The sequence below is a fragment of the Scyliorhinus canicula genome, chromosome 11, assembly GCF_902713615.1.
Source record: "Scyliorhinus canicula chromosome 11, sScyCan1.1, whole genome shotgun sequence".
NCBI classification, from domain to species: Eukaryota; Metazoa; Chordata; class Chondrichthyes; order Carcharhiniformes; family Scyliorhinidae; genus Scyliorhinus; species Scyliorhinus canicula.
In genome coordinates, this window is record NC_052156.1 from 16,329,097 (window position 1) to 16,348,944 (window position 19,848).

A 19,848-nucleotide genomic window follows, 5' to 3' on the forward strand; every position below is an offset into this window, starting at 1 on the left:
ATTCAATAGTCACTGATTTATTCATTTTATAATGAAATTTGGTATCTGTTTTTCTTTTACCCAGAGTCTGAACAGGATCAGCACCCTGCATCAGTCGAAGTTCAACAATCACTTGATTACTGCAGTGATAGTAAGCTAAACTGGTTTTCTGAGAATTTCCTGCCTGTTTATTTGATATCTTTTGAAAATAGTTCTGTTAACATTTATGATGTACATTAGCTGCAGAATTTCTTGGTAATCATTGCAATAACTTTCCAGTAATAAATCTTACACTATATTGCCAGTGGGAAGATCATGTTTTATGTTAAACCTTAGAAGAATATTCAAATACATTTAAATCTTAAGAGATTTGTACTTTCTCCAGCTTTCTTCTCCATAATTACAAACTATATTCATCCAGTTGTTCACCATCCATCTTTTAAAATTTCATTTACGGAAAGTGGGTGTCGCTGGCTCCGTCAGCATTTATTGCCCATCCCTAATTGCGCTTGAGAAATGTGGTGGTGAGCTGCCGACTTGAACCGCAGAGGTGTAGGTGCACCCACAGTGCTACTCGGGTGGGAGTTCCAGGATTTTGACCTAGTGACAGTGAAGGAACGGCGATATATTTTCAAGTCAGGATGGTGAATGACTTGGGGAACTTGCTGGCAGTGGTGTTCCCGCGTATCTGTTGCCTTCCTTCTACGAGGTAGCGGTCGTTAGGTTTAGAAGATGTTGCCTAAGGAGCCTTGGTGAATTCCTGAAATGCATTTTTTTTTTAAATTTAGTGTACCCAATCATTTTTCCAATTAAGGGGCAATTTAGCATGGCCAATCCACCTAACTTGCACATCTTTGGGTTGTGGGGGTGAAACCCACGCAGACACGGGGAGAATGTGCAAACTCCACACGGACAGTGACCCAGGGCCGGGATCGAACCTGGGACCTCAGCGCCGTGAGGCGGTTGTGCTAACCACTAGGCCACCGTGCTGCCCCCTGAAATGCATTTTGTAGGTGGTACACACTGCTATCACTGGTGAATGGGTGCTAATCAAGTGGAATGCTTGGTACTGGATGATGTCAAACACTCAATGTTGGAGCTGCACTCACCCATGCAAGGAGAGAGTATTCCATCACATTCCTGACTTGTGACTTGTAGATGGTAGACAGGCTTTGTGGATTCAGGAGGTGAGTAATTCAGTGCAAGATTCCTAGCCTCTGACCTCTTGTAGTCACACATTTTATATGGGTAGCCCATTTCAGTTTCTGGTTATTGTAACCTCAATGTTGATAATGGTGGATTCAGTGATGTGAATGCCATTGAATGTCAAGTTCCGATGGTTAGACTCGCTTTTGTTGGAGATTGCCATTGCTTGGTACTTTTGTAGTGCGAATGTTAGTTGCTGCTTGCGGCCCAAGCATGTCTATTGTCCCAGTCTTCCTGCATTTGGATTGGACTGCTTCCGTATCCGAGGCGGTGTGGTAGCACAGTGGTTAGCACAGTTGCTTCACAGCTCCAGGTTCCCAGGTTTGATTTCCAGCTTGGGTCACTGTCTCACCAGAGCCTGCACGTTCTCCCCGTGTCTGCATGGGTTTTCTCCTGTACTCCGGTTTCCTTCCACAGTTGTGCAGGTTAGGTGGATTGGCCATGATAAATTGCCCTTCGTGTCCAAAAAGGTTAGGTGGGGTGTGGGCTTTGGTGGGGTGCTCTTTCCAGGGGCCGGTGGAGACTCAATGGGCCGAATGGCCTCCTTCTGCACTGTAAATTCTATGTCTGAGTTGCAAATGGTGCCAAACATTGTGCAATGACCATCGCCACTTCTGACCTTATGAAGGAAGGTTATTGACTAAGCAGCTGAAGATGGATGGGCCTAGGACACTACCCTGAGGAACTCTTGCAGCGATGTTGTACAGCTGAGTGGCCCTGGCTGGACGCAAATTGTGATTCAGCGAGCAGATTTTTTGCCAAGCAAGTGCTGCTTGATAGCACTGTTGCTGACAACCGAGAACAGACTGATGGTAATTGGCCATGTTGGATTTGACTTGCCTTTTTGTGTACAGAAGGTATCTGGGAAATTTTCCACATTGTCGTGTAGATGCCAGTGTTTGTAGCTATACTGGAACAGCTTGGCTAGGGAAGCAGCAGGTTCTGGAGCACAGGTCTTCAGTGCTATTGCTGGATTATTGTCAGGGCCCATAACAGTTGCTGTATCCAGTGCCTTCAGCAGTTCTGTAATATGTGGAGTGAATCAAATTGGCCCAAGAGTTGCATCTGTGTTGCTGGAGACCTCTGGAACAAGCCGAACTGTATCATCCACTTGGCACTTATGGCTGAAGATAGTTGCAAATGTTCCAACCTTTTGCACTGAAATGCTGGCTCCTCCATCATCGAGGATGGGGATTTTTGTCGCGCCGCCTCCTTGAGTAAGTTGTTTTTTGGTCTCTACCATTCACGATGATGTGACAGAACCAGAGCTTAGATCTGTTCTGTTGATTGCGGGATCGTTTAGTTCAGTGCTGCTTGTGCTGTTTGGCACGCAAGTAGTCGTGTGTTTTAGCTTCACCTTTTCTCTAGGTTTGCCTGGTGTTGCACATGCCATGCCCTCCTGCATTCTTCATTGAACCAAGGTTTGCGATAATGGTTGTGTGGGAGATGTGCCATGAGGTTACAGATTGTGGTAGTTTTGAAGGATGTTTTTGTGATGCTGATCGTCCTCCGTGCCTAACTCATCACGTGATTAAACTTGCTCAGTGTGTCATAGCAGCAACTGGCAGGAAGCTATGGTTGACCTATTTCTGCACACAAATGGGAGTGCAGGTGTGATGTAACCGTTTAGAAGCTCTAATCAAGACTGCCCTGACTGGCGGCACAGCGGCGCAGTGGTTAGTACTTCTGCCTCACAGTGCTGAGGATTGGATTCAATCCTGGCCCCGGGTCACTGTCCGTGTGGAGTTTGCACATTCTCCCCGTGTCTGCATGGTCTCACCCCCACAACCCAAAGATGTGCAGGGTAGATGGATTGAGCAAGCTAAACTGCCCCTTAATTCTGGAGGGGAAAAAAGAATTGAGTACTTTAAATTTAATTTAAAAAAGACTGTCCTGACTGGAACAAAACCTGCCTTTTGTGGTTTGCTGCCCTACGTTGGCTCCTGGTCCAAAATGCTTCAAATTTCAAATTCTCATTTCTGAAATCTCTTCATGGGCACAGCTGTCCCCATTCTTATAACCGCCTCCATTGCTCCATACCTCTAAATGCTATGCATTCCTCCATTCTTGCCGTTTATGCACCCAGAATTTCCTTTACTCCACCATTGGTAGCTGTACTTAGAGTACCCAATTTTTTTTCCAATTAAGGGGCAATTTAACATGACCAATTATCCTGTACATCGTTGGGTTGTGGGGGTGAGACCCACGCAGACATGGGGAGAATGTGCAAATTCCACGCAGGCAGTGACTGGCGGCTGAGATCGAACACGGGTCCTCGGTGCCGTGAGGCAAAAGTGCTAACCACCGTGCCGCCCTCTGTTGGTATCTGTACTTGCTATGAAATTCCCTTCCTGGGCACCATGATGGCATCCCCACTCTGCCCTTTGGCACCCCCTGCTCTGCCCTTTGGCGTTCCGCCCATTGACGCCCCTTGTCATCTACTCATTGGACAATCGGGGCTATTAGAAATTAGTGAGACATTGGTTGTAATTGATATTGACGTTAACATAACCATAATTAACTGTATGGATATGCTGAATATGTAGTGTTTGCTCCGGTAATATCTTGTCAATTTATATAAATCTTTATTCCTCTTTTAAACAGCTGTCATTTTAAGGAACATTAGCTCTCACACTTCAGTGGAGTCCATCTTAAGTGCTCTTTCTCCATATGCTGCATTGTCTCTTTCCAATATTCGGCTGATTAAGGATAAGCAGACCCAACTGAACAGGGGCTTTGCTTTTGTGCAGCTTGCTTCTATTGTGGTGAGTTTTTATTGTTAATCATTTAATTGATATGTTAGCGGTAAGCCATGTGGTTTTGAGTTATTTGTTCATCTCCTTGCATAGCTCACCATACAGTTCCTCGGGCTGAGAAACCTGCAAATGCTGAACTGCAGCAGATTATATTTCAGACAAAATACCACAGTGATCTATCTTTTGGGTGATTTGGGTTGTAATTTCTGTTAACTGTATTTTGGTTAATGCTGAATTATATGCTGCCTAATTGCGGAATACTCAAATGAAAAACTAAATGCTCCCAAATTGGCGCAATGAGCGATGTAACCACGTACCCAGAGCACCCCAGTATTTTTGACATTTTCCATCTCCCATTTCAACTTTGCCATGGCCTTTCTGAATTTAATACCAATTGACAGTTTTATGTTTTGGGCCTGTGCACACCAGGAACAGAGTAGAATTGATTTTTCATTGTGAAGAATATGAGGTTTACTTTCCATCACTATAAAAAAACCATTCAATCTGGATCTCCGAGGCGAGAAGCCAGCGCACACTGTATTTAAATACACATTTCCTAATTGCCTGCCTGTACCTTTTACAGCACTGGCTTTCCTAACCAGTGATGTTGATACTTGGATGTGGCATGTTTTGTGTGTTTTTATAAAAAAACACGTAGCTTTTTAAAAAACTGCATAAGCGGGCAAGGATATGGATTAATTTAATGTCTACTGTTCAGTCAAGCAATTCTTTTGACTAGTCACTGTCAAATCACTGCACCCTAGAAGCTGCAATTTGTACCAGGTACCTTGTTGTAAAATACTTAATACAGGTTCTTGAGTAATGTGATAACGTCTTGTGCTTGCTTTCTACAAAGTAGCCATGATGTGGAGATGCCGGCGTTGGACTCGGGTGAGCACAGTATCATTACAGATCCAGAGATAGGGGGTGATCCCAGGTTAAAGAGGTGTGAATTGTCTAAAGCCAGGACAGTTGGTAGGATTTTGCAAGTCCAGGCCAGATGGTGGGGGGTGAATGTAATGCGATATGAATCCAAGACCCCGGCTTGAGACAATTCACACCTCTTTAACCTGGGATCACCCCCTATCTCTGGATCTGTAATGATTTGATTACCCGCAAATGCTCACATTCCAAGCATTGTCTGGCATCTCTGACTTTGTCTATATAAATGTTTGTGGAACATACCTCTCCATTCACCTGAGGAAGGAGCAGTGCTCCGAAAGCTCGTGTTTGAAACAAACCTGTTGGACTTTAACCTGGTGTTGTAAGACTTCTTACTGTTCTACAAAGTAATCTCTTTGGTTGAGAGTACAGTTTTGGAGCCCCATTTCCCTGTTTGCCTTCCCTAAAAAGACCTGTTCTGATTAAGTGAATTTGGGTGTGCGCTTCATTAATTTGATCCTTTGCTGGATATATTAAATAATTACACGCCTTCCAAATAATTTGTGTGAAGTGATTTGAGCCATTTATTCACTACAAGTGCATGCCTACCTTCTGTGCTGTGTGCAAGGGAATGTAAATTTCCCCTTATCCCCACCAGTTCCCATCTATCCTTGTGGGGATTGAATGTGCAAAAGTATTTTCTTTGAACTAATAAGAACTGTTGTTAGTATACACTTGCTTTAAGTTCCTTGAATTAGCCAAATAAAACAATTGGAGGAACAGCAAATTATCACAACTCTAGCCTCATTATGAACATTGCTGCTCACTAAAGCTAAATGTATAATTATTAATAATGCTGAAATAAGAGTGAACAATTTTAAAATCTTAAAAGGATGCCAAGGTTAAAAACCAGTAAATCCACTAAAAGAAAATGTTGGAGAATGGGAATCTTGCCTGTCAGATCACCTCCTCCAGCCATGAATATTGCATTGATGACCATCTCAATCAAACGTATCTTTAGTGCAATAAAATGCACCAATCACTGTCTTCCTCCTCTTCTGCAATTTACAGGAGGCGTCTCAGCTTCTTCAGATACTGCAGTCCTTACAGCCACCACTGAGCATTGATGGCAAAACTATTGGAGTTGATTTTGCAAAGAGCGCAAGGAAGTAAGTAACTAGTCGCTAAACTGATACCATTATTTTACCCCAAAATTTAGGTTTAGCTGGAAACCTGCCCTCAAACTGTCAGTGTTTCTCTGGACTAGCTATCAGATTGAGAATCTAGAAGACTGAGTAAGTAAAAAAAGGGGTGTGAAACCAACCGTGTAGGTTACACTGCCTTGTGCCACATGCTGGAATCATAGACCACATTGCAGCTGCATTTCCAGGTGCTGGAGGTATGCAAGAACATTAATGAAATGAATAATTTTCATTGATCTTCTCGACCTACTCCCTCCTCTTTCCTGGGGCGGAATCTTACCAGAATTTGGTCAGGCTCAGACTGACAACCAGCATGTAACTTTCCAGTTGCACAAACCAGTTTTCTCCTGGGGAGGAGAATGAGTGAGTGAATGGGGTTTACGCTGGCATTCTGGCTGAGGGAAGGGAATGAGTGAGTGGGCGGGGATTATGCTGGCATTCTGACTGGGAATAAGTGAGTGGGTGGGGTTTGTGATGGCATTCTGACTGGAGGGGGGAGGGAATGAATGAGTGATTGGGGATTACGCTGGCATTCTGGCTGGGCGGCACCTGATAGAATTTACAGTGCAGAAGGAGGCCATTCAGTCCATCGAGCTTGCACCACCCCTTGGAAAGAGCACCCTAGTTAAAACCACTGCTCCAGCCCATCCCCATAACCCTTTTGGACTCTTAAGGGTAATTCAGCATGGCCAATCCACCTAACTTGCACATCTTTGGACTGTGGGTGGAAGCTTGAGGAACCCATGCCGACACGGGGAGAATGTCCAGACCCGCACAGACAGTGACCCAAGCTGGGACCCTGGAGCTGTGAAGCAACTGTGCTAACCACTGTGCTACTGTGCCACCCAATAGCAGCACCTGGCTCCACAAAGATTGGGGCGGCATCTTTAAAGGGTACCCCAACCATCAATGAAACCTAACTGCCCCCACCATGGCGGTATCAGGGACAGCTCCTCATCCCTTCCTAACCCCCTCCCAAAACTAGCAACACTGCCCTGGCACGTCCGTTTCCCACCGGACTATACTTAGCTGTTACTTCCCCAAAGGGATACCCTCCAGTGTTTCTCGTTTTGCCAAACGTTGACGAGATGTGAATATTTAGTGAAGGAGGGGGAATTCAGATGACACGGAGATCTGTTGATATTTAAATGTATTCAAATCCATTTAAGTGAGGTCCTGCCCTTTGTAGGTGGGAAATCAGGAAACGTGATCTCTCCAGAGAGAGCTTCAAGTCCTGAGTTTTCTCTGGCTTCTCAGCCTCCATTGCCATTCTCTCTCACAGGCTGAAAATTGTCCCCTTAATCTCTGCTTCATGTTTTCTAGTGACTAGTCTTTAGAGATTTCACTGGAAAATTCTAGGCCCATTCTTGTGTGCTGTCACTTTGTATACCAGATTGGAGCTGCACGTAACTCGTATAGATAACATATGTTTATGGTTTAAAGAAAAACTCTGTTCAAATGCAGGTTGGGTTGGATAAGGGCACACAATTAGTTTGTTCTTCTGCCTTTTCCTTTTCGTAAGAAGTTTGTAAGGTACTTTATTCAGGACTGAATAACTTGCGTGTGAAAAATGATAGGTGGTCCTAGCAATCTCGTGTGTCTTATGCTTCTGTTCCATTCCGAAGCAGCAGAAAATTTTATCTGCACAGTCACATGGTCATATTGTTAGAATGCGTATGACTGGATAGACACAAACACTTCATTAAATTTTTCAATAGATGGTTGAGTTGCCTACATTGAAACCGTTATGGAACCTAGATTTGTTCCCGTATTGGCTTTGGTCAAAATCAAACATGACTGGGTATTTTGATCATTGGATTAATGTTCAACTTACTTTCCTGTTCAGGGACCTCTTCCTTGGTGATGGAAATCGGATCAGTGCCATGACTGTTGCAAGTACAGCCATTGCTGCAGCTCAGTGGTCATCAAGCCAGGTAAAATCTTGCAGCTAAACGTATACATTCAGTGATTTTCTTAAGGGTTTTCTTCAGTTCATTTATGAAAAACTTAATGGAAACCACAAACAATATCTTAATTTAGTAATATATTGTGAAATGATAATACTGTGTTCTATTTCGGAACCAAGGACTGACTTGATATTGGTGGTGCTGTGCACAAGAGGCAGGGATTTCCAACAGCAGATTAGCACGACTACAGCCCAGTTTTAGATTCACTATGGTACCTTGAGTACATTAATGCCTTCAGACTTTCCATCGCACAATAAAGTGAAATAGAGGAGTAAATCATCCCAAGTTTTTGCACATTCTGTTGGTTTAATTTGGAATATTATGCTATGTGCAAAGTACATGAAACTCCTCAATGCCAAATTGTCTGGTATATGTAGTCAGTAATCTGGTGCTCTATTGTTCAATGGCTGATGTCCTGACCTGAAGAGCTGACAGATTGATTATCTTTGAATGTTGTGTATGTAAAATCTCTTAAGCGATTCTAAATGTCTGCAGAGTACTGCGTGATACAGCATTCTTTACAAAATATCTGCTCCTAGATTGTGTTACAACACAAAAGCTTGGTAGAAGGGAGCACCAGTAAGTGTAATCTTCTTTGATGTGCTTAGTTTTTTTCCAATTTTGAGCAAATCACGTAGTAATGTGGCTGATATTAACATGTATTTTTAGTTTTTTTTCTCAATTCTTTGATAATGCTTTCTACTTTTGACTTGTTCAATTTTGTGTAATTTCTTTAAGGCTCAGCAGGGTTCAGATCCGGTGGATTACAATTACCCCCCACCATCTGGATTGGATAGCTGTGGTCAACATTATACACAGGTTGGTAATGGATCCGGGGCAATAAGTATAACCCAATAAAAAACTTTGTACGAACCATGGGAATAAGGGAAAAAGAGACCCACATCAGTTACTCAGGGTAGTGTAGGTTTTAAATTTTGCACAATGAAGACTCAAATCGCAGAGGGAACATAAATGACTGAGTGCATGTTGCATAAATGTGACTTTAAATTTGTCTCATTAAGCCCACATTCAAGAACACAGTTGATATTTCTGTTGACCACTAATACGTTAACAGTTGAGATCAAAACCACTTGAGGTTAGTGATTTGAGATTATTAACTCTGAAGGAATAAAGTTATTTTAAATTTGGTAATTGGGGGCAGCACGGTGGCCTAGTGGTTAGCACAACCACCTCATGGCGCTGAGGTCCCAGGTTCGATCCCGGCTCTGGGTCACTGTCCGTGTGGAGTTTGCACATTCTCCCCGTGTCTGCGTGGGTTTCGCCCCCACAACCCAAAATGTGCAGAGTAGGTGGATTGGCCACGCTAAATTGCCCCTTAATTGGAAAAAATAATTGGGTAATCTAAATTTTTAAAAAATTTGGTAATTGGCTGCACTCTATTTAAGTAGTTTACAGAGCTGAGCCGTGTTTAAATGCTATGCATGCAAATTATCCACTTATTCCTTCTAAGCCATTCTGTTAACTGTTGTGTGAATCGGGCGGCAAGGTGGTACAGTGGTTAGCACTGCTGCCTCATAGCTTCAGGGACCCAGGTTCAATTCTTGACCTTGGGTGACTGTCTCTGTGGAGTTTGCACGTTCTCCCCGTGTCTGCGTCGGTTTCATCTGGGTGTTCCGGTTTCCTCCCCGCCCACAGTCCAAAGATGTGCAGGTTAGGTGGATTGGCCTTAATAAATTGCCTCTCGGTGTCCAAAACTTTAGGTGGGGTTACTAGGTTATGGGGATAGTGTTGAGGTGTGGGATTAAGTTGGGTGCTTTCCAAGAGCCGGTGCAGACTTCTGCACTGTAAATTCTATGATCCTATGAATTTCCTGTGGTTACTTCTGATGAATCAATAAAATTGCAGGATTTGAAGCCTGGATCTGGAAATAGTGCAGTATTTCAGATGCCCTGTCTTATGCTCAAAAACAAAATCAAGCAACCCCTATTACCAGTGGAGGGAGGGATGAGTGGTGAAATACTACATCAGAGAGATCGATGATAACTTGCCTCCAAAGACCACTCACTCAAGTGGTTAGTGAAATGAAATGAAAATCGCTTATTGTCCCAAGTAGGCTTCAAATGAAGTTACTGTGAAAAGCCCCTAGTCGCCACATTCCAGTGCCTGTTCGGGGAGGCTGGTACGGGAATTGAACCGTGCTGCTGGCCTGCCTCGGTCTGCTTTAAAAGCCAGCTCTTTAGCCCAGTGTGCTAAACCAGCCCCTAGTTACAGAGTAGACTTTGGCACCGGTTCTTTAGTATCTTTTTTTGCCAGCGTTACAGTACATGGAGCTTGTAACATGGAGAAATAACTGAAAAGAAAGGTAACTAAATTGTAGTAGCAATTTATTATTAATATAAATGTTAACTACTGCTGTGGTAACATCATCAGAATGGTGCTCAACAATTTTTCAGCTATTTATTTAGCTTGACTTGGCGTCCTTTCTTTGGAGTCTGATTTTGTATAGGGATTTGTTCTTTTGTGCTTGGGTGCACTAGGAATCTTGCCCCTTTCAAAGCTTTCCTGAATTTGATCTGGCATTTGAATGTTTCTTGTGTGACTATGTTTAACTACTGCCAGGGTCTTAAAACAAACAGCCATGCTGTTTAACTGGCTGCTGAGACATTCACACAATCCTGGTGATACTAATGTTTTTCTTCCCCATTGTGTGCCAAAATGTGCACTCCTTTTATCATAATGGCTAAGTGAGAAATATCTTGCCTCCGGTGGGGGGGGGTTATTTTTTAGCAGAAATTTCCAAGCTTAGTTTTCCTTCTGGTAAAAGAAGATTTTAAGCCATGATGTGAAATATAGTTAGTTCAATGATAATTATATTCATGACCCCATGGTTTATATCCAGATTGCCTGTTTCAGCCAGGCATGCTATGCTAACACTGTTCGAGGTACTCTTGAGTTGGGGCCTTGTTAGTTGTGAGTTCTGTGCAGCCAGATGGTATCCTACCCCAGCCCTAGGAAATTTATTTTCACATTTTATATAGGCACGCTCTTATGTTCAGTGTCAGAGGAATATAAGTGGTATGGGATTTTTTCCACTTTGGGTACTTGCTGTTAAGAACCTGCCTTGCCAAATCATGTTCAGTTGGGCCAGTTGTTGAGCTTGAGTCAGCTTTCCAACTTGTTGCCCGTTTCCTGTTTATTTTGTGCTTGTGACTTATACCCTTTGGAAGGGAATTACACTGCCCCGACTTGCCTTACTTAACTTTACAACCACCAGAGATATTTTCATACTACCTTGGGGTACAATGAACTTCAGTTTTAACAATGAAGGAAGTGAGCCAACCTGGTACAGAGCTCCGTGCTCTTCACTTTAAACTGTATAAGATATAAAGTGCTCCAGACCTTGGCATGAGCCAACTTGCACAAAAATGGCAACAAAGTGATGTGTGTGGATATGCTGCTCTGTGCAGTCAGCATTGCCTGCTCCCCAATTTTGACAAAAATTTAAATGCGTCAGACAAATGTGACAAATTGAATAGTCCAGGGGATCTGATGCTTTAAACTGCTAAAACAAAGCTTGAATAGTTTATGTTGGGCCCCAGTCCTGGAGCATGCTATTATCTTAAATTGCTGTGCATTTGTTCTTCATAATACATACAATATATTGTTACTGGACATTAGTATTTAAAAGTCTCAACAGTTAAAAACAAATCAGATGAAGTTTTACCAACAGTGGGTGTGGGTGATAGAGCAGTTATCAGGAGAAACTCTGCACAAAAAGAAGGAATAATAAATTAGTCACATTAGGATGGATTTTTGCGCTTTGTTGCCAGTTACGGAGCAACACTGACAAAAACCTGGGAACAGGTTATTGTCCTGTCTTCTCATCCATGTAATGTTGCTGGCAAAGGTGTTCCTGAAAAGGTGAAGGGAAGAGGAAAAAAAAAAGCAAACCCATAAACTCTGCTCTGTTTTATTTCACTGGGAATCGCAGGACAGTGCCTTGTATGTATTTTATATACCAGTATTCTAAAGTGCATCTTAATTAGAGTTCTTCTATGTGCACCACACTAACTATGAAATGTGTGCAATCGGCACAGTACTCGCAGGAATACCAGTACTTTCAACAAGGCTCTGTGGACCCCAGTCAACAACCACCTGTCACATACCAGGCAGCTGCTACTCTCACAGGTAGGGTGTCAGCGTTCTCTTTCAGAATGAAAGACTGAATTGAGAGGTTGGTGCAATGTTATTCCTTTACTAAACCATTCAATCAGGTTTAGCCAAAGAAGAAATTATGCAAGTGTTGGCAATTTTGAGTCCTGAGAAATGTATAATTAATTTGGTTTTTTTTGTAAACTGCAAGTTACAAATGTGACTGACTCTGTTCACCTACAGCCATTTCAAACATATCCAAATATCAGCATAAACCTGTTTAACAAGATTTACTTTTGGCTGCTATCTTGGTATTTTGGGTAATGGAGCAGTGAATACATTCCATACCATTATGTAGTCCCTACACAATCTGGTATATGTTTCCATGTTTTAGAAACTGACTTGAACAAACATGCACGTGTATGTAATTTATTTTCTGTTATGTTGCTGATTGCAGCAAGGTCACTCGGAGTTTCTGGAATATGGCAATATTTGTAATTGTACTGTGTCTACTTGTACTGTAGAAAAGCATCCCAGGAGAACAATTAAGAGAGTATGCACTTGTGGTGTGCTATATAGTATGCACTATGTAGAGAGCATTTTGATCCATGTAACATCGGATGAGATATAGAACATTTTGTAGGAAAAGTATATTTAACGTAACATTTAAAGCATTGTAGCTCAAGAACACCATAGGATACATAAAGATAATGCCATGGGTTAGTAATTTCCAGTAACTTCAGTTTTGAGACATCCTTTTATAACATTTAGGATTGTGTTGGTTGATTGATTAATAGAGGTGATGTACAAAACAGACAGTGGTTTGGTCTACTCGCTTTCAAAAACTGGGTACGTTGCAGTGCTGTACATTGTGAACTGTTTTCGACAATTGGAATGCTATTTAGTCACGAATGTTTGGAATTCAATTCATCTGAACTGGTTAATGTGCACGATTTAAATATAGTGCAAGTTGATTGGCAAGGGCTTTCCAGTTTCCAAATTATACTCTTGGAACATTAATAGGGAGGAGTAGGTTGTGTTGTCTGTGTAATTGAAGTTGACTGCAGAAATATATGGTAGATTAAGTTACATTCTAATTTGTGCTATTTTCCCAAATATTTAAAAAGACAACTGTAAAATCTTGAATAATTTTAGGTATTTATATATGCCGTAGCTGATTCCTAGTTGGAACAATGTTCCATTCTGGATGTTTATTAAAAGGATTTGGTTCGTGACAGTAGCAAGTTTTTTTTTGCAACAGCAGCAGCAATAGTCATGATGTGTTCTTAACTTTCCATGAATCAAAGATAAACAATAGGGATATTAGGTGGGATATGGAATGGAAATCCTAATAGTTAACTGCATATGTAATCATGTTTTGTTTTAAATATCAAAAATATGCTGCTTTGAATTCAACAAGCTCAAGTATTTTACGTAGAGCTGGTGGGGTTTATTTTTCTGTTTAAATCTGCATTGCACTATATAATGCTATTAAGAAAAAAAACCTTGTTTTTATGCAGGTGGTGCTGTTAATACTTCTACAAACACACCTGGATCACAGGTTCAGGTATATTCAAAAGGTGCGCAAAGCTACCAGCAAAGTGCTCAGGTAAGATCATTTGAGCTGTTCAAAAGTTGCATTGTCCTTGCCTCTGCTGTTCCTTCTACTCTGACAAAGATAGACAGCATTATGTTAAGAAATTGAAAGAACTTTTCAGATGCTCTGACATCAAAGGTCTTCCTCTAGCTTGGGTAATGGGAAAGCCATGTCCATGCATTCATCCTAGTGTTTACGACTACCTAATCTCTTATCCTTGTGTGGGTCAGTGATTTTACTATTAAGACATAGAAATTAGCTTGAGGGAGCAGTGCACATACATCGCAGACCCATGACCCACACTGAACAAACATTTTATGTAGAAATTACTCCAATATCATTGTCGTTGTCTCTCTCTCTCTCTCTTGTCTTCTTTCCCCCCCCCCCCCCCCCCCCCCAAAAAAAACAGCCCCTGCCAGAAAAAAAGGATTGTTGAAGTGGAAAGAAAGCTGTGTTTCATTTCAAAACGTTGATTTCTGAACATAATCTCCAGTTCTAGCATTTTCTATTTTGTGCATTGTCTAAACATGAATCCATGATTCTCTATCCCTTTATTGGATCTCTGCAATGGAGATCAGCATTTTTGTGCTTTGATGCTCATTGTTTCAGAAAACCACTTTTACCTTTTTTCCCATTAAAAGCTCATATATAGGGTTGAAGGAGTGGATTGGAAATGGTCCCAGGCTCCTCACATCATGTTCCCTAATGCCCAGAAATATCCTGTTGCGTTCTGAACTATTAAAATGTTTTGTAAATCTATTTTAATCTTTTGAACTGAGTGTCTATTAAAGGAATGCTTAAAATGTGAAGTTTAGTAAAGTTACAGAGCAATGCTATGGAATTACTTTGTACTCTGCAGGCTGATGCTGGACGGCCGTCGACACCTGCTGGTCAACAGGCTACAGATCCAGGTTCTGCTGCTTCAGAATCCAAATTCTGTAAGTAAACAATTGAAAGTATTTTATTTGTAACTAAAAATATCCATACACAGTTTCCAATTCTGGATGTACTTCTGTATGCTGGGAATGTCAATCGGTTGACACGTTCCAGTAAGTTGAGTTTATTTTACACTTTTTATAACTGTCAGGGATCCCATCCCTAAATGTACTGGTGCCCTTTTTTTTATAGCGGTACCTGATGTTTCCAGTTACCAGTACGATGATTCATCTGGATTTTACTATGATCAACAGACTGGACTCTACTATGATCCCAGCTCACAGGTAAAAGCTCTCTTCACTAAAATGTCTTTGCACCATACAAAAGAAAGAAAGGATTTTCATTTAAACAATGGTTTTCAAATGAGCACGTCAACTCCAAGCACTTCACACCACTTTCCCAGTGTTGTAATCATTGCAGCAATTATAAACAAATGCACCAACCAGTTTTCACACAATAAGGACCCACAAATATCAGAGATAAATAACCTGCGTTAGTGGTGTTGATTAAGGAATTGTTCCTTTTTCAGGATGGTTGGTGTACTTCACTACTCTGCTTCGCACATTGTCATAGGATCTCATCCAAATCCATCTCTGGAATGGGGCTTGAGCCGTGGCTGATCTTTCCAAATATAATGTAGAAAATGTTTTGTGTGACAGTGTGGTTAAAATAATCTTCCCTCAGTTTAATGGTGATGCACTGTCATCTTTTCAATGCCTTATTATGATTCCTTCTGTGATGCAGAAGCATATTTAAAAAAAAAAGTTCTTTCTATGATCACTCATTTATTGGGTGTCACTTATGCTCAAAGACCCAGGAAACTCATATATTTCGGCAATGTTATTTAAAACATTTTTTTTTTTTTTTTTAGAGTATCCAATTCATTTTTCCAATTAAGGGGCAATTTAGCATGGCCAATCCACCTAATCCTGCACATCTTTTGGGTTGTGGGGGCGAAACCCACGCAAACACAGGGAGAATGTGCAAACTCCACACGGACAATGACCCAGAGCTGAGATCGAACCTGGGACCTCAGTGCCGTGAGGCAACTGTGCTAACCACTTGCGCCACCGTGCTGCCCTTGCAATGTTATTTCTTGATAGCTTCAAGAAAAAAAACACTCCTTCCCTACCTTGAGTCACATGCTTCAAACTCTCTGGTTCTAAATGACAAACTACTTCGATTAATGTTCATATGTAATCACTGGAATGTGTTTGAAAGCAACACCAGATGATGCAGTTGTATTCACTTTTTGACTTGTTTCAGTATTACTACAATGCACAAACTCAACAATATTTGTACTGGGATGGAGCAAAGCAGAAGTACCTGCCGGCATCCGAATATACTGCACAGCAGAATGCTGCTGCTAGTGCAGCTAATAAAGATGGTAAAGAGAAGAAAGAAAAACCAAAGAGCAAAACTGCACAGCAGGTAAAAAAAAAAAAAATGTACGGCAGACATCTCTAATGTTTAGAGCTCTATTTAAAGCATTTCAGATCTACCTCGAAGTAGTGCCACTGGTCTTGTACAAGTGATATCACGCTACCTACAATAGCAAGTTTTCTTTTCATTTCCAGTATCTAAATTTGCAATCTGTAACATTTGGAACCCTTGTTATAGGAGAAGGGTGTTGTGATCCCTGCATGTGCAAATTTCGAATCTTCAAAATGAGAAACTGAGTAACACTTTTAGATATGCAGTTTTATTTTAGGACCAAGAAACAGCAGTTCTAACAGTTGCATTTTAATTTCACTTCCATCCCCATCTATACATGAAAAGTAAATAAAATGAACCATGTAATTCTGTCTTAGTTGAGCTGGATAAATGCATTTGCTTTTGGCATCAAATCAGACCAGATTTGGTCAGCTCAATTTTTTTTTTAAAAGGCAAACTGCCTTGGGCTTGGTTGCTCCTTTCACCCACTTGACTTAACCAGGTCTCTTCAATCTTGTAGATCTTGGTCCTTTTGTTAAGTGTCCAAAAGCTTGAGTTCCTAAATCTGAAATGAGATAGTAACGTTACCTGTTGTCCCATGATATTGTGAGTGGAAATTAATACAATAGTAGGGAGGTTATGCTTCAGTTGTACAGGGTATTGATGAGACCAGATTTGGAGTATTATGTACAGTATTAGTCACTTGATTTAAGAAAATATGTAACTTAATTAGAAGCAGTTCGGAGAAGGTTCACTAGACTAATACAGGAATGGGTAGGCTGTCTTATGAGGAAAGGTTGGAGATGTTGGGTTTTTAGCCACGAGTTTAGAAGAGTAAGGCTATTTGATTAGGATCCTGAGGGGTATTGACAGGGTGAATGTGGAGAGGATATTTCTTGCTGGAGAGCTAGAACTAGGGGTCACTCATTTCAAACACGAGAAATTTCTTCGCCGAGTCGCAAGTCTTTCTCAAAAGGCAGTGGAAACAGAGCTTTGAATATTGTTGAGGCTAAGTTCGATAGGTTCTTTTTTTTCCAAAAAATAATTTTTATTAAGCTTTTCACAAAATATAAACAACAAAACAATATTAACCAAACAACCATAGTAAAAACCAAAGAACAAAAACCAACCCCCCCCCCAAAACAAAAAAAAAGAAAACAGCAAAAAGGAAAGAGATAACACCTGCCACATCCAACAAACCCATGTACACAATTCTCCCTCCCACCGAACCAAACCCCCCCCCCCGCGGTTGCTGCTGCTGCCGGCCTATTTCCCTACCGTTCCGCCAGGAAGTCCAGGAAAGGCTGCCACCGCCTAAAGAACCCTTGCATCGACCCTCTCGGCAAATTTCACCCTCTCCAACTTAATGAACCCCGTCATGCCATTGATCCAGGCCTCCACGCTTGGGGGCCTTGCATCCTTCCACTGAAGCAAAATCCTACGCTGGGTTACTAGGGACGCAAAGGCAGGAACACCGGCCTCTTTCGCCTCCTGCACTCCCGGCTCCGCTGCTACCCCAAATATCGCGAGTCCCCAGCCTGGCTCAACCCTGGATCCTACTACCCTCGACACTGTGCTTGCTACCCCCTTCCAAAAGTCCCCCAACGCTGGGCATGCCCAGAACATATGGGATTGGTTCGCTGGGCTCCCCGAGCACCTAGTACACCTATCCTCGCCCCCAAAGAACCTGTTCATCCTCGTCCCGGTCATATGAGCCCTATGCAGCACTTTGAACTGTATGAGGCTAAGCCTCGCACAAGAAGAGGAGGAGTTCACCCTTTCCAGGGCACCCGCCCACGTCCCCTCCTCAATCTCGTCACCCAGCTCCTCTTCCCATTTACCCTTCAGCTCCTCCACCGAGGCCTCATCCACTTCCTGCATAACATAGTACACGTCCAAAATCTTCCCCCCTCCAACCCACACCCCCAAGAGCACCCTGTCCCGAACCCCCCGCGGGGGCAACACAGGGAACCCCGCCACTTGCCGCCTGGCAAACGCCCTAACCTGCATGTACCTGAACATGTTCCCCAGGAGGAGCCCAAACTTCCCCTCCAACTCACCCAGGCTCGCAAACCTCCCATCTATAAACAGGTCCCTCAACCTCCTAATACCTGCCCTGTGCCAGCTGAGAAACCCCCTATCGACGCTCCCCGGGACAAACCGGTGGTTCCCCCGTATCGGGAACTCCATCGAGCCCCCCACCTCCCCCCTATGCCGTCTCCATTGCCCCCAAATTTTCAGGGTAGCCACCACCACCGGGCCCGTAGTATACCTCGTTGGAGGGAGTGGCAACGGCGCCGTTACCAGCGCCTCCAGGCTCGTATTCACACAGGACGCCATTTCAATCCTCTTCCATGCTGCCCCCTCCCCGTCCATTACCCACTTACGCACCATTGCTGCGTTGGCAGCCCAGTAATACCCACACAGGTTGGGCAGCGCCAGCCCCCCCCTATCCCTGCCCAGCTCCAAAAACACCCTTCTCACCCTCGGGGTCCCGTGTGCCCATACAAACCCCGTGATGCTCCTATTGACCCTCCTAAAAAAGGCCTTCGGGATAAGGATGGGGAGGCACTGGAACAGGAACAAAAACCTCGGGAGCACCGTCATCTTGACGGACTACACCTTACCCGCCAGCGACAGCGGTAACATATCCCACCTTTTAAACTCCTCCTCCATTTTGCTCTACCAGCCTCGTGAGGTTAAGCTTGTGCAGGACCCCCCAGCTGCTAGCCACCTCGACTCCCAGGTACCTAAAGCTCCTTCCTGCCTGCTTCAGTGGGAGCCTACCAATCCCCTCCTCCTGATCCCCCGGGTGCACAACGAACAGCTCGCTCTTACCCAGGTTGAGCTTATACCCGGAAAAGCCCCCAAATTAGCCGAGAATCCTCATCACCTCCGGCATTCCCCCCAACAGGTCCGCATACATTTTATAAAATTCGGCCGGAACCCCATCCGGCCCCGGCGCCTTCCCCGACTGCATGCTGCCAATCCAGTGACCAGCTCCTCCAGCTCAATCGGCGCCCCCAGTCCTCCACCTGCCCCGCATCCACCTTCGGAAATCGCAGCTTGTCCAAGAAGCGCCCCATTCCCTCCCTCCCTCCACCGGGGGTTCAGACCAGTACAATTCCCCATAAAAGTCCCTAAAGACCCCATTAACGTCTACCCCCCTCCGCACCACCTTCCCATCTCTATCCTTCACTCCCCCAATCTCCCTGGCCGCGTCTTGCTTTCGGAGCTGGTGTGCCAGCATCCTTCTCCCCGTATTCATACACCACTCCCTGTGCTTTCCTCCACTGAGCTTCCGCCTTTCTGGTGGTCAGTAGATCGAACCTGGACTGAAGGCTACGCCGCACCCCCAGCAATTCTTCCTCCGGAGCCTCCGCATATCTCCTGTCCACCCTCACCATCTCCCCTACCAATCTCTCCCACCAATCTCTCCCTCTCTCTCTGCTCTCCCCTCTCCCCATGGGTTCAGATGGAAATCAACTCCCCTCTGATCACCGCCTTCAATGCCACCTGCCTCCAGATCCGGAATGCGGCCCAACATGCGCCGCGTAAACCCTGCATCATCCGAGTTCGGGGCGTAGACATTCACCAGTACCACCCGCTCCCCCTGCAGCTTACCACTCACCATCACATACCTCCCGCCACTGTCAGCCACCACATTTGACGCCTCAAACGACACCCTCATTCCCACCAGTATCGCCACCCCCCGACTCTTCGCATCCAGCCCTGAATGAAATACTTGGCCCACCCATCCCTTCCTCAGTCGAATC

At 43.6% G+C, this 19,848-nt stretch overlaps 1 protein-coding gene across 5 annotated transcripts in view; it reads left to right on the forward strand.

Annotated features, from left to right (window-relative positions):
- The window catches only part of LOC119973857 (RNA-binding protein 5-like), a 53,869-nt gene that overhangs the window by 26,416 nt on the left and 7,605 nt on the right, over positions 1 to 19,848 (forward strand). For all 5 annotated transcript variants that reach the window (XM_038812346.1, XM_038812344.1, XM_038812342.1 and 2 more), the window contains 10 exons: positions 65 to 130; positions 3,790 to 3,950; positions 5,895 to 5,992; positions 7,872 to 7,959; positions 8,731 to 8,811; positions 12,051 to 12,141; positions 13,626 to 13,714; positions 14,562 to 14,640; positions 14,831 to 14,922; positions 15,905 to 16,069. In XM_038812346.1, coding sequence (XP_038668274.1) covers positions 65 to 130; positions 3,790 to 3,950; positions 5,895 to 5,992; positions 7,872 to 7,959; positions 8,731 to 8,811; positions 12,051 to 12,141; positions 13,626 to 13,714; positions 14,562 to 14,640; positions 14,831 to 14,922; positions 15,905 to 16,069 — 1,010 coding nt within the window. The remainder of the gene's footprint in view (positions 1 to 64; positions 131 to 3,789; positions 3,951 to 5,894; positions 5,993 to 7,871; positions 7,960 to 8,730; positions 8,812 to 12,050; positions 12,142 to 13,625; positions 13,715 to 14,561; positions 14,641 to 14,830; positions 14,923 to 15,904; positions 16,070 to 19,848) is intronic.